Source organism: Macaca thibetana, chromosome X (assembly GCF_024542745.1).
Source record: "Macaca thibetana thibetana isolate TM-01 chromosome X, ASM2454274v1, whole genome shotgun sequence".
NCBI lineage: Eukaryota > Metazoa > Chordata > Mammalia > Primates > Cercopithecidae > Macaca > Macaca thibetana.
Window position 1 is genome coordinate 113,052,090 of NC_065598.1, and position 13,306 is coordinate 113,065,395.

General features: G+C 34.6%; 1 protein-coding gene across 9 annotated transcripts in view; it reads right to left on the reverse strand.

Moving 5' to 3' along the window:
* KLHL13 (kelch like family member 13) overlaps window positions 1-13,306 on the reverse strand; it is a 201,293-nt gene that overhangs the window by 8,174 nt on the left and 179,813 nt on the right. For all 9 annotated transcript variants that reach the window (XM_050777507.1, XM_050777506.1, XM_050777500.1 and 6 more), the window contains one exon: window positions 4,408-5,203. In XM_050777507.1, the coding sequence (XP_050633464.1) occupies window positions 4,408-5,203 (796 nt within the window). The remainder of the gene's footprint in view (window positions 1-4,407; window positions 5,204-13,306) is intronic.

Here is a 13,306-nt window from a genome sequence, read left to right on the forward strand (position 1 = left end):
TGAGTGAGAACATGCGGTGTTTGGTTTTCTGTTCTTGTGATAGTTTGCTAAGAATGATGGATTCCAGCTGCATCCAAGTCCCTACAAAGGACTCAAACTCATCCTTTTTTATGGCTGCATAGTATTCCATGGGGTATATGTGCCACATTTTCTTAATCCAATCTGTCACTGATGGACATTTGGGTTGATTCCAAGTCTTTGCTATTGTGAATAGTGCTGCAATAAACATACGTGTGCATGTGTCTTTATAGCAGCATAATTTATAATCCTTTGGGTATATACCCAGTAATGGGATGGCTGGGTCATATGGTACATCTAGTTCTAGATCCTTGAGGAATCGCCATACTGTTTTCCATAATGGTTGAACTAGTTTACAATCCCACCAACAGTGTAAAAGTGTTCCTATTTCTCCACATCCTCTCCAGCACCTTTTGTTTCCTGACTTTTTAATGATTGCCATTCTAACTGGTGTGAGATGGTATCTCATTGTGGTTTTGATTTGCATTTCTCTGATGGCCAGTGATGATGAGCATTTTTTCATGTGTCTGTTGGCTGTATGAATGTCTTCTTTTGAGAAATGTCTGTTCATGTCCTTTGCCCACTTTTTGATGGGGTTGTTTGTTTTTTTCTTGTAAATTTGTTTGAGTCCACTGTTTTCTTTTTTTAATTTTTAATTTCTGTGGGTACATAGTAAGTGTATATTTTTATGGGGTACATGAGATGTTTTGATGCAGGCATGTAATGTATAATAATCACATCATAAAAGATGGAGTATCCATTCTCTTAAGCATTTATCCTCTGTGTTACAAATAATACAATTATATATACTCATACTTATTGTAAAACATACAATTAAATTATTATTGACTATAGTCACCCTGCTGTGCTATCAAATACTAGGCTTTATTAATTCATGCTAACTATTTTTGTACCCATTAAATTTTTCTTTTTATAATTATATACAGGCAATGGTTACTGTGTGTAAGAAGTGATATATTGGTACTAATCAACCTGTTAAATGACTTTCCCATCAGTCCCCTTTTCCTGCTACCCATTCCCATCACCTCCTTCTATTTACAAAGGCATATGAACGTGTCAACTTAATCAGTTACAATGGGAATGTTAATTTATTATAATAGATGTTAATGTATGCGTTGAAGGGGGAATTCTATTTTTAAAAAGCACTTGTAGGGTAAGGGAAATGTTAAAAACTCAGTTTCTGGAAGGAACATTCAGAAATATAGGCGAGTTTCTTTAGAATCAAAATCTGCTATTCTGCAAAAACAATGGGCCCAAGAAAACTGGAAAAGCCAACTAATACAAATTCACTTTTTATTTATATAAAGAGAAAGAAGATCAATAGATAAAATTCAGGAAATTTCATTAATATTATTCTTTGGGAGCAATAGTAATCAAGGCAGGTTTCATCAAGTTTGGTTACCTCAGTAATATAGAATGTGACATGACAAGACAAGCTACTTCTTGCTTCTATTTGAGTATAACACAGAAAGAACTCAAAGTGGGTGGAGTGGATCAGAAAGAAATGAAACCTCTTGCTTCTTGGCTTTCTCTGATGACTCTCTTTGACCTTTTTTTCTCCTGAAATCAAGACTCTAAATTTGAGTGCACTTACTAAGTCAATCACAAAATATTTTTTAAACTTCCAATGTATTGTATAATAAAATGTTAAGTACAGAATGCATTTGATGGGTATGCTGATTTTAAGGGACACAATCATTTTCTACAAAAGTTTAGCTACTTATAGATTACAAATCTATAAGATCATTATAGATTTGTAATCTATAGATCATTTCAAATGGAATAAAATATCAAATAATTGGATGATAACTAGAATTAGAATTCTTAGAATAGATGGTTTGTGCCTGTATTATAATGACATGTGTATTTTTTAAATGCAGTTTATGAAATAAGATTAAAATGAACCTATATATACCATTAGAGGGGAAATTTTTTAAGTCATCATCCTTAGGTTGAGCTTTAGAAATTTTATTGTTAAAGCCTAAATATGAATTTAGGAATATCCTAAGAAAAGCATGATTCCCTTGTTTCTTTTCCCTTTCAAAATGAAACACAAAAGACTGTTTTAAATCAGAGATGGAGGGGTGGTTTCTGAAGGTCAGGAGTAAGGATTCCTGTGTATGAGCCATTTGCCCAACAGGGTGGTCTATTTCTAGTTCCTAGATGGGTATACCATAGGAGCAACTGAAAGAGGGTTGGGATAAGTTAAAAAAAAAAGCCTCTAGCATCTTGGTTTTATGTAATGACTCTCCTCGGCCTGAAGATTATAAACTCCCAGAAGAATATGGCTTCTAATTAGTGTTAGGAACTATATATTGAAAACTAAGTAGCTGCATATTAACAGGGGTGATAATATGAACAAGCAAGGACCGACTTTGAAAAACGGAGCTATTTCCTCTGAGAAAAGAAGACTGCCCAGGTTAATGACCTATTATTTGTGAAGAAAATATTTAAGAAAAGATTATCTTATACAGGGATTTTCTAAGAAACAACCAAGTCACTACTTGCACTTTCTAGATATTTCCAGATACCACAAATTTAAAATAGTATAATAATGTGAAAATAATGGGTGTAGGTTGACTGAGGAGGCCTAAAGGACAGTTGTACACTAAGGACACTTATGGCTTAACTGCTTTTAAAAGTCCAATTATTAAAATATATTGGAACACCTATGCAGTTCATGATCATGCAACACAGTCCAACAACCTAGAAAGTCTGGTCTTAGAAAAAAATATCATTGTAACAACAAAGGAAAAAACTTTGGGTAGAAAAGATCAGGAAAAAGACCATGTCACTAATAAGAAAGGGTTTTATAAACAGGAAAGTATAAGAGCTGAGAACAGTTAATCTTTTCTCTGATAAATAGCTTAGTCTCAAATACATTAAACTATCTTTTATTTCTTAGAATATTGAAAAATAAAGATTCTGAGAACTACTCTGAACTTATCCAGAGCCAATCTCAATATTTTGAACTATTCCAGCTCTTTGGAGCCTGGAATTGATCAACTACAAGGACTTTATTTATTTATTTATTTATTATTGGGTTCAAGCAATCCTGCTTCAGCCTCCTTAACAGCTAGGACTACAGGCATGAGCCACACCTGGCTGGCTTGCTTGCTTTTCTTTCTTTCTTTCTTTCTTTCTTTCTTTCTTTCTTTCTTTCTTTCTTTCTTTCTTTCTTTCTTTCTTTCTTTCTTTTTTCTTTCTTTCTTTCTTTCTTTCTGTCTGTCTGTCTGTCTGTCTTTCTTTCTTTCTGTCTTTCTTTCTGTCTTTTTTTGTATTTTTGTATTTTATTTATTGACTTATTTATTTTATTATACTTTAAGTTCTGGGGTACACGTGCAGAACGTGCTGTTTTGTTACATAGGTATACACGTGCCATGGTGGTTTGCTGCACCCATCAACCCGTCAGTTACATTAGGTATTTCTCCTAATGCTATCCCTCCCCTAGCCCCCCCACTCCCCAACAGGCCCTGGTCTCTGATGTTCCCCTCCCTGTGACAGACTCTATTTATAATAGAGAATAAAAGAATTGAAAACAAGGCCAAACAATAATGGCAATGACAAATATATGTCATAACACAAAATGTGGACTTCCTGCCTTTATTTTTGGAAAAATTATACTATCCCAATTTTATCTGAAATAATAAAATTATACCTTTTTCGGTTAATTTATATAGCCAAAGTATTCTATATCAAAGTATGTTTATGGTCAATTTTATACTGGGAAGACAAAAAAGTGACCATCAAATAAAGCTTGCCAGATGGGCTTATGGTAAAGAAAACTATCTGATATTATGTCAAGAGAATTGTTTTTAAAACAAACAGTCATAGATCATAATATTCACAGTAAATAAACTTCGTATAATGTTGGACTTTGTACATTTAATCTATAAAAAAAATTATCTATCTGACCTCTAATAGGTAACAAATTTTGGAAAAGAAGAAACAATGAAAGTTTTCTGTAATGAAGGATTGTAACCTGTTGAGTAAAATATCATGTGGCCTTTTAAAAACAGAAAATGAGAAAACATGCCAAACTTCTATCCAAGACCTTATTATAATTTAAATGAGCTAAGTATACTTTTTAGATGAACCTTCAAGATGAAGACCACATACGCTGCACAAGTAAAATATTCTACAATATACTGATGTATTTGTAAGATACAATTTGTTCCCTCACCAACGATATATGCCCAGATAAGGCATAAAGATGGTCTCCAATATTTTCTCAGAAAAATAGTTTTTAAATGAAACCCTAGCTAGCTACATTTTTATCTGATTTTACAGGACTGCTTATTTTATGATTTGATAAGAATTTCTGAGTGAAGAAATTTGTCTCTATGCTTAATATAAATGCACACTTACGCAGTTCACCTGCTGCATTTCGCCCACCAACTGCATACAGATATCCTTTGAGGGCACTTAGGTGGAAGAAGGTACGCTTTTCATTTAAAGATGCAACTTGCATCCATTTATTGTATCGAGGATCAAATCTGAAGACTGTATCAACTGCCGTCTTTCCTTTTGTATCATAATTACTCTGTCCACCAACGACATAGAGAAAATTTCCAATGACGGCAATGCCATGCTGGTACCTTGGGGCATCCATGGGGGCTAATGATTTCCACTCATGGGCCTTTTCATCATACATGCGCAATTCCTTACTGACAACCAGCTGCTGCCTCAGCACTCCTCCTAGTGTAACCAAGTGAGTGGTGTCAGATCTAATGGCAGTTCTGTCTGACTGCATAACTGGCTGCATATATGGCATCATTTGGTAATTGCTGGCTTCCAAAAGCAAATTCACACAAGTATTGTCAGTTCTCATGAAATCCACCGTTTGCACGTAATTAATGAGCTCCTGTGGTGTCATCAGTGGAAATCGTATGTTCTTCATTAATTTTGCAGCAAAGTCCATCCGAGGCTCTTCCAGGCGAAGCCAACGACAGGTAGCCTTAAAGAGCTCAAGTTCAGTACAGTGCTTAAGGCTATTACTGGAAAGCACAAAGGCAAGACGCTCAAAAGGGAGTTTCAAGAACTCCCCCGTGCTCAGCAATGCAGGAAAATTCTTCAAGACGAAACTGTTAACGTATTTATCCACTTCGGTTAGATTGTAGGTGTTGGCAATCCGTCCAACTTCAACACAATTGTCTAAAGTGACCTATTAAGCCAATTTAAAAAAAATTAAAACATGACTACTTTCATGGCAATCACATCTTGATACCACAAATACCTGTTCTAGAATAAGAGTAAATTATGTTTTTAATGTTCATTTAGATGCAAATAAGGATTCTTATCTAAATGTATCAATGATCTACATACAGATAATCTGCAAACCACCTTTACTTAATCTGGTAGAAGGCTAACTAAAAGAAAATGATCAAAGTCAGTAAGTTAGAAGTTACTCTAAGAAACAATGTTATAAGTGGAATATGGCCAAATTAATTACTCTTGTCTCCTCAAAAATGTATTCCACCCCCACCCCAAAAATACTGATAGAATTCCTGCCAGATGGAAACATGGGAAAATAGAAAGTTATTCTATTATGATTCATGTCAATCCACTTCTTAGTCATTATTCTTAAAAATGCTACACAGCTAGCAGATCCATGAACAGAAAAGTTCTAATACCCAATCCCTAGATTTCCCGTTCATGTAAATAGGCATCACTCATTACTATCATTCATTTTGGTTCCTTCAAAGTTATTACTCATAAGGAAAATAATTTAATAAGATAATTATTCCTAGGGTAAATTAATTTTCAACATTATTTATCTGGAAATATAAGCAAGGAAATGTCTTTCTTAAGGGCAGAGGGGCATATCTACATCAAATCTCTCCTGTAAATGAGATTTTGGTATCTGTGATGACTGCTTCCATCTGGGCAACATAGCTTTCCTTAGCCACTCTTACTTTCACAGCACATTCTGTTTCTCTCTGGCGTCAACATGTGCCCAGAACCATTTCCCCACCATAGAGCGAAATATACCATAAAGCGAAAAGCTAACAAAGAAGAGAAGTGACGGAGAGGCCTTTCCTCAGTAGAACCTCTTTTCAATGCTCTAATAACTGACTGGTCAAAGGAAAAATAGGAAAAATAATATTAGCAAATATAATACAAAGAACAAACCACAAAAACAAGCCTACCATAAAAAATGCCAGTGTGTATATATATGTATATATACAAACAGACACGAATCACAGGCAAAAGACTTAAATGTTTGGTTGTTTATAAAATTTTGTCAGGTTATGTGTCCTCAATGTCACACAAACTTTATCAATGTATTGTTAACCTCATAACTGTATTGTTAACAGATTTGGCAGATGGTTAAGAGAAAACCAAATAATCCTTCTGTTGACATTTCTTTAAAAACTGAAATAAAGCTAAAAACATTACTCCTCCACATAAAATGACAGCCTAGTTAGGATATAATATCACTGAAATCTCTAAGGTTAACATACACACACATTGCTATTTTCATAGATTTTTAAAAATAGACTTTAACTTATGGGATATATGTGTAGAACGTTCAGGTTTGTTACATAGGTATTACACATACCATGATGGTCTGCTGCCCCCATAAACCCATCATCTACATTAGGCATTTCTCCTAATGCTATCCCTCCTCTAGCCTCCCAGCCCCCGACAGACTCTGGTGTGTGATGTTCCCCCCCCACCGCCCCCCCCCCCCGCCGTGCCCATGTGTTCTCATTGTTCAACTCCCACTTATGAGTGAGAACATGAGGTGTTTGGTTTTCTTTTCCCATGTTAGTTTGCTGAGAATGATGGCTTCCAGCTTCATCCATGTCCCTGCAAAGGATATGAACTCATCCTTTTTTTATGACTGCATAGTACTCCATGGTGTATATGTGCCACATTTTCTTCATCCAGTCTATCACTGATTTATTACTCAAAAAGAATTTGTGCTCTTTTAAGTAGCTGATTTGCTTTACAAAAATGTTTAATTGCTTATTTTACTTAGTAGCCATATATTTTAAGAATACCTAAAACATAACTGCAACATAAAAAAATAGAAAAATAAATTAACAAATTATGAGTCTCTAGAAATAGACAGCATAGCACTGTATAAATACCCTGGATTTCTAATGTGGTTAATAAAAAGTCCATTTTAATCCAATTTGAGGAGCTGCAGGTTGGTGGTTCAAAAATTTAAGTTATGTAAATGGAGTTACAGTCAATACCTGTTTTCCCAATTCACCCTGAGTGGAAGGAATTTGAGGTCATGAATTCACTTCCCAAGACAAGTAAGAATGATCTCTTCCCCAGAGTGAAGGTGATTTAAACTTTTGAAGACGTTTATTAGTACAGTTACGCAAAAGTTGATGACAACACAGATATAATTCCCAAGTATGCAAATTCTCATCATTATTGATATGATTACTAAAAAACAACAAAGAATGGGTACTTTAAGCCAGCAAAATGATACTACCAGTTGTTAGTCACCAATCTGAAATCTAAATTTATAGCATGTAAAATAGAGCAAAATTAAATATTAAAAGCCAAACTGTGTAATTTATAGCATGCAACATAGAGCAAGATTAAAGATTAAAAGCCAAACTGTATAATTTAGAAATGGGATCAAGGTATTTAATTCCTTCACGTTTTCCCTCTTCAAATTTATCCAGTGAGAAAATGATTGCTAGAATAACAGGAGAAAGAAACTTACATTTTATTTACCGGCATTTGGAAAATACCTTCTGTATATCAATACATTCATATATACAGACACACAAGACTAGAAAAGACTTTGACAGACCATCAAGCCAATACAAATAGCTGCCTACTTTTTTCTTTAAAATCACCAGAGAATGGTATTCCATAACCTTCCAAACTGTTATCTTCTTGATAGAACTAAGTATTTTCTTTTTTTATTTCTTTCCATTTTTAATTTTTGTAGGCACATAGTTGGTATATATTTATGGAGTACCCAAGACTAAGTATTTTCTATAGCTCATGTACAACAGCTACCACACTGTGAGTATGCAACAAAGGCTAAATACTACAAATATCAAAAATATAAAAGGTACGATGATAGATGCAATTAAAAATAGGATACCTGTTGAATTAATGTAGCAAATTACTAGAACCTTATTAATTTCAAAATGAGACACAGACAAGAAAAATATTTAATAGGAAATTAATTCTTAGCAAGTATATGTAATCAAAGCTTAAAAATTAATCGTAGAATATAGAAATTAAAGAAGCAAAGCCTACAGTAATAATTAACAATATAAATAGACCAAAACTGATGGAATTATAGTAAACAACTTTCAGAGAAATACATAATATTCTGTTATGGTTCATTTTAATCTACTTCTCCACCATGATTCTTAAAAATGACTCAGCTAGAAGATCTCCAAACATTAAGCCTAGATAGTATTTTTAAATGGATACATGTATTTGTGTATCCATTGGATACATAAAAGGATAAATGGATAACTGGATATCCATAAATGGATAATTGGATTTATAATGCAATTTATATATATAATAGAATGCACATTGAAAATACAAAATATGAAGTTTAAAGCTTATTTAAAAAATGTCTAAGTAGAAATTTCATCTGAGTTCATCTTTTATTTCATCTGAAAACCCGGCCACAATTCCAAAGAAGGTACACTTGAAAACAGAGTTATAACAGAAGTTAATCCAAATAACACATTGGCATTTAAAAAGAACAACAAGGCTGGGCACGGTGGCTCACGCCTGTAATCCCAGCACTTTGAGAGGCCTTGGCAGGTGGATCATGAGGTCAGGAGATTGAGACAATCCTGGCCAACATGGTGAAACCCATCTCTACTAAAAATACAAAAATTAGCCAGGTGTGGTGGCACATGCCTGTATTCCCAGCTACTTGGGAGGCTGAGGCAGGAGAATCGCTTGAACCCGGGAGGCGGAGGTTGCTGTGAGCTGAGAAAGCACCACTGCAATCCAGACTGGTGACAGAGCAAGACTCCCTCAAAAAACAACAACAACAACAACAACAACAACAACAAAGGATAAAATTTTTCGAGCACCTGTGGGAACCTATAAAATTGTTCGTAAAATAATCAACTGCTCGTTTACATTTCCTTGATATAAATTAGTATAAATTATTCTTTTATAACCAAACAACATTTATAGTCATCCTAAAGGCACTTCCAACATCATAACATTGCAAGTGGTATTCTCAGTAACATACTTGTCCTCACTGCTGCTGTACTATTCAAATTATATCTGATGTGCCCAAAACACTGTCATTAACATAATTTGCTATTTTAATGAAAGATTTCATCTGAAATCTAGGACTTTTTTTAAAGATTGGTGTTTTATACAAATAAATTCCCATTTAGAAAAAAATGGGTATCTGCTCTTTTTTTTTTTTTTTTTTTTTTGACTAGCCAAGTGAAGCAGTGTGAGTGAAGAAGGAACAAAGAAATCTGTAACTGGTTGTGATCAATTAGTTGTAAACACTACTGCACTCGGACCAGCCAGAATCTGATTTTGTACTCTCAAGGGAAATGCAAAGACTAAGAAATCTGGCAAAAATTTGGGGAACTCCTTAGCCATTCAATGTGCCAAATTCTACTTGGTGCTATCTAGTTTATTAAAATGACAGGCTGATATCTAGTACAATCAATGCAGTGAATGAAACCATGTCCACAGAATCAGGCTGGGAAGAAATCAAACAAGATACTTTAGCGGGCAGAGGATGTACAGGTATCTTTTCTCAAGCCTCCTTCCACAGATGAGACCGGCACAGGACACAAAGAGACACTTTGGTAAGAACAAAGGGATAACTGAATAATAAACACCTCTCTCTCTTTCAGTCTTTGTCTTTCTTCAGTTTCTAAATGCTGTTTGAGGTGAATGTCACTGGTGTCTCCAGCCCAAAATATTCAATTCTCTATTTCTTTGCACTTCGAATGCACTTCCTTTATTGAATACAACGTTAGTTATTACAATGGCTTTTGTGAGGCTGAAGTGGTTCGAGCCCAGGCTACGCCTCTTCTTCCCAGACAGAGTCCCAGATAGCAGATGGGCAAGAATGGGTGCTCAAGGTTATAGGCGTGATATTTAGAATATTTAACAAGCACACAACATGGGTATCAACCAATCAAAATGGATGGCCGACCATAAGCAACGGGGATGACCTTCTATGTACTATTTGCCCAATATCAGCCCTGGCAATAAGGAAGTCAAGACTGGTTTGGTTGGGAGGGAAATAATTTTGATTCATTTTTAATTTTAATTATCTATACAATTTGTCTCTAACTTGCATTAAATTGCCCTCAAAGGTGAAAAAAATATCTTAAAAACCATGTCTATTAATCTTTATGGGTAAATACAATTTAGATTAAATGAGGAATGTGAAATATATGTACTATACAGGAAATCCTCAGTAATTTAGTAATGGAGGCAAAGCAAAAGGAACTGTCTTCTCCAATGACATCTGATTCTTTTTGTTTTTCTTTTGAGAGAAACATATTCTCTCTACTCCTCTCTCGTCTCCTTCCCACTTATGTACCTCCTTTATTTTCTGTCTCCAACTCTTCATCTCCTCCAGTCACCTCAATAAACTTTCTCTCTACTTCACTGCAAGCTCTCCACCTCATCACTGGTAACAAATGTGCGGGTGGAACCAGTAATCTACTACCTGCATCAAGTGGGGAAAACACAATCAAAAAATTATTTTAAGAACGATTATCCCCAAGTCTAAATTCCAATGACATCTTCATTCTCTTGTTAAAAAATGCTTTTATACAAACATAAAGTGATTTATTTCTCATCTTTATTCTGTTTTGTTCATTCTACATACTTGTATATTTAAACTGTAACCTTTTGAGTTCAATTACAGATGCCCTGTTTCAGTAACCTAACATTAAATTAGGCTGTTTTGTGAACTAGCCTAATATCCTCCATAACAATAGTTCCATGGGACAAATGCTAGATGCCAAAAATTTCAAATTGCAAACAAAGGATAAACAAAAAACTTACACAACTTTCTTATAAACTAGTGAATGGGGCCGGGCGCGGTGGCTCACGCCTGTAATCCCAGCACTTTGGGAGGCTGAGGTGGGTGGATCACCTGAGGTCAGGTGTTCGAGAGCAGCCTGACCAACATGGAGAAATCCTGTCTCTACTAAAAATACAAAATTATCCAGGCACAGTGGTGCATGCCTGTAATCCTAGCTACTGGGGAGCCTGAGGCAGAAGAATCACTTGAACCTGGGAGGCAAAGGTTGCAGTGAGCCGAGATCCTGCCATTGCACTCCAGCCTGGGCAACAAGAGTGAAACTCTGCCTCGGAAAAAAAAAAAAAAAGCAAAGAAAAAGAAAAAGAAAAAACTAGTGAATAGGTGCACAGTATTTAACATGTTGTAGTTATACAATGTCCTAAGGACAAAACCAATGCAATTTTTAGGTATGACTAAACAAAGGTAATTTTCCATTATCTCCATAGTATATAAAAAAAGTGGTTTTAGCTTTACAGAAATTTTTACCTACTATGCTTCATATCTATCCTTCATTGTCATCCTTCTGTATTCATTTCATTGTCCTCTTTTCCATAACTCCCAAGAAAATAACATAACAAAAACAAAAATGCCACATCCTATAAACTATCATACTAATTACCACCCTAAGTAACACTGCAAAGGACGGCAAAGTTAGATGGGAGGTTGGTTCTTGTTCTATTAAGACTGATGCTCTGTTATAGAAAACGGTATCTCTATCCCACCAAAGGTGAGTATGGCTTTACTACTGTATCTAAAGTTATCATTCAAAACTAATACATACATGTTTTCTGGGTTATTCACTGATTCGCGTTTTACGTACCACTGCTACTGATCCACATTTTATGTACCACTGTTCCTCTTCCTCCACACAAATGATTGAGAATAGGATAGAACAGAATTGTATTAGAAGGGAATTTTTCTGTCTAAAAGTTCAAACCCAAATAGTGTTTTGGTTATGTGAACTATAATATCACTATATCGTTAAAAACATAAATCCCATTTCCTCTAAAGCATCTGATTTCAGCACACAGTTCTTAAACATGAGAACGTTGTATTAAAATTTATCAATAATAACTTAGCTCATGGAAGAACTTCAAGAAGTCCTCCTTTAAAAAATATAGTATCTTGGGACTTTCAGTTTTTATAAGTAGAAAATACACTGGGTTACTATTTTTCCTTTTTCACTTGATTGCCGAGAAGGAAAGGGGAAATAAATAGGGCAAGGCTGAACATAGGTTTAACTAAAAAACAGAATGCATGAAAGAAGGGTAAAGGAAAACTTGGATTTTGCATGTTCCTGGAACTAATAATCTGCCAGATTTTCTCAAAAATTACCATGGATTCTGAGAGATAAGAGATTTCTACTCTAAAACCATACAGACATGTCCTCCGCAAAAAAGGATGAAGGACAAGTAAGATAGAATAATACAAAGAAAAGAGGTAATTCCTAAAAGTTCATAGGCAAGAAAATTCTAAAACTGAGAGGAAGGAGAAAACTCTACCACAAGTAATCTTTGCTAGAGAGAAGCCTCTTCTCCATTAGAAATAGGTTTTAGGATGTCTGCAAAGGATGCAAAAAAATAATGAACATGAGATTTAAGGCAATATTAAGTGTTTATAAAAATGAAGACATTTCTAAATTGTTAAACAATTATAATAAATGTTTCAACACAGGTTAAGGAACCAACAGTCTAATTGCTGGAAATTAGCATTACAAAGTGACTATGGCCTCATCTTTAAATAAAATTGCTTTAAATACAGTTATCTAGAACAAAATTCTTTTCTATTATTGTGACAATAATATTACTATAACTTTCTTGTATTGTGTATTATCCAGTTTGGTCCTTCTCTTTCAGGTAAAGGAACTGATCACAATCAATATCTGAAGTTCTAAGTACTAAACTTTCGTATTAGAGGATAGGCCAACAATGTCTCTTGTTAATGAATAGTTCCAAAGAAATCATGGCACTTTCCTTAATTTGGCTCACCATGACCATGTGTTGCTAAGATCAGTATAAAGTAATGTTAAGAATCTATAAGTATAAGCTTTAAGTGATACTGCTAAATTAAATTCTGGACTTGAGGCATTTTGAAAATCACATTCAATACGATTCATTTTTCCTTGAAATGAAGTTGTTATATCATGCCAGTGACACAACCACAGGTGAGATCCTAATAGCTCTTGAGGGAATGGGCCTTGTATGATCAAATTAAAATAAAATTTAGCACCTAAATTCAGTAATGGAG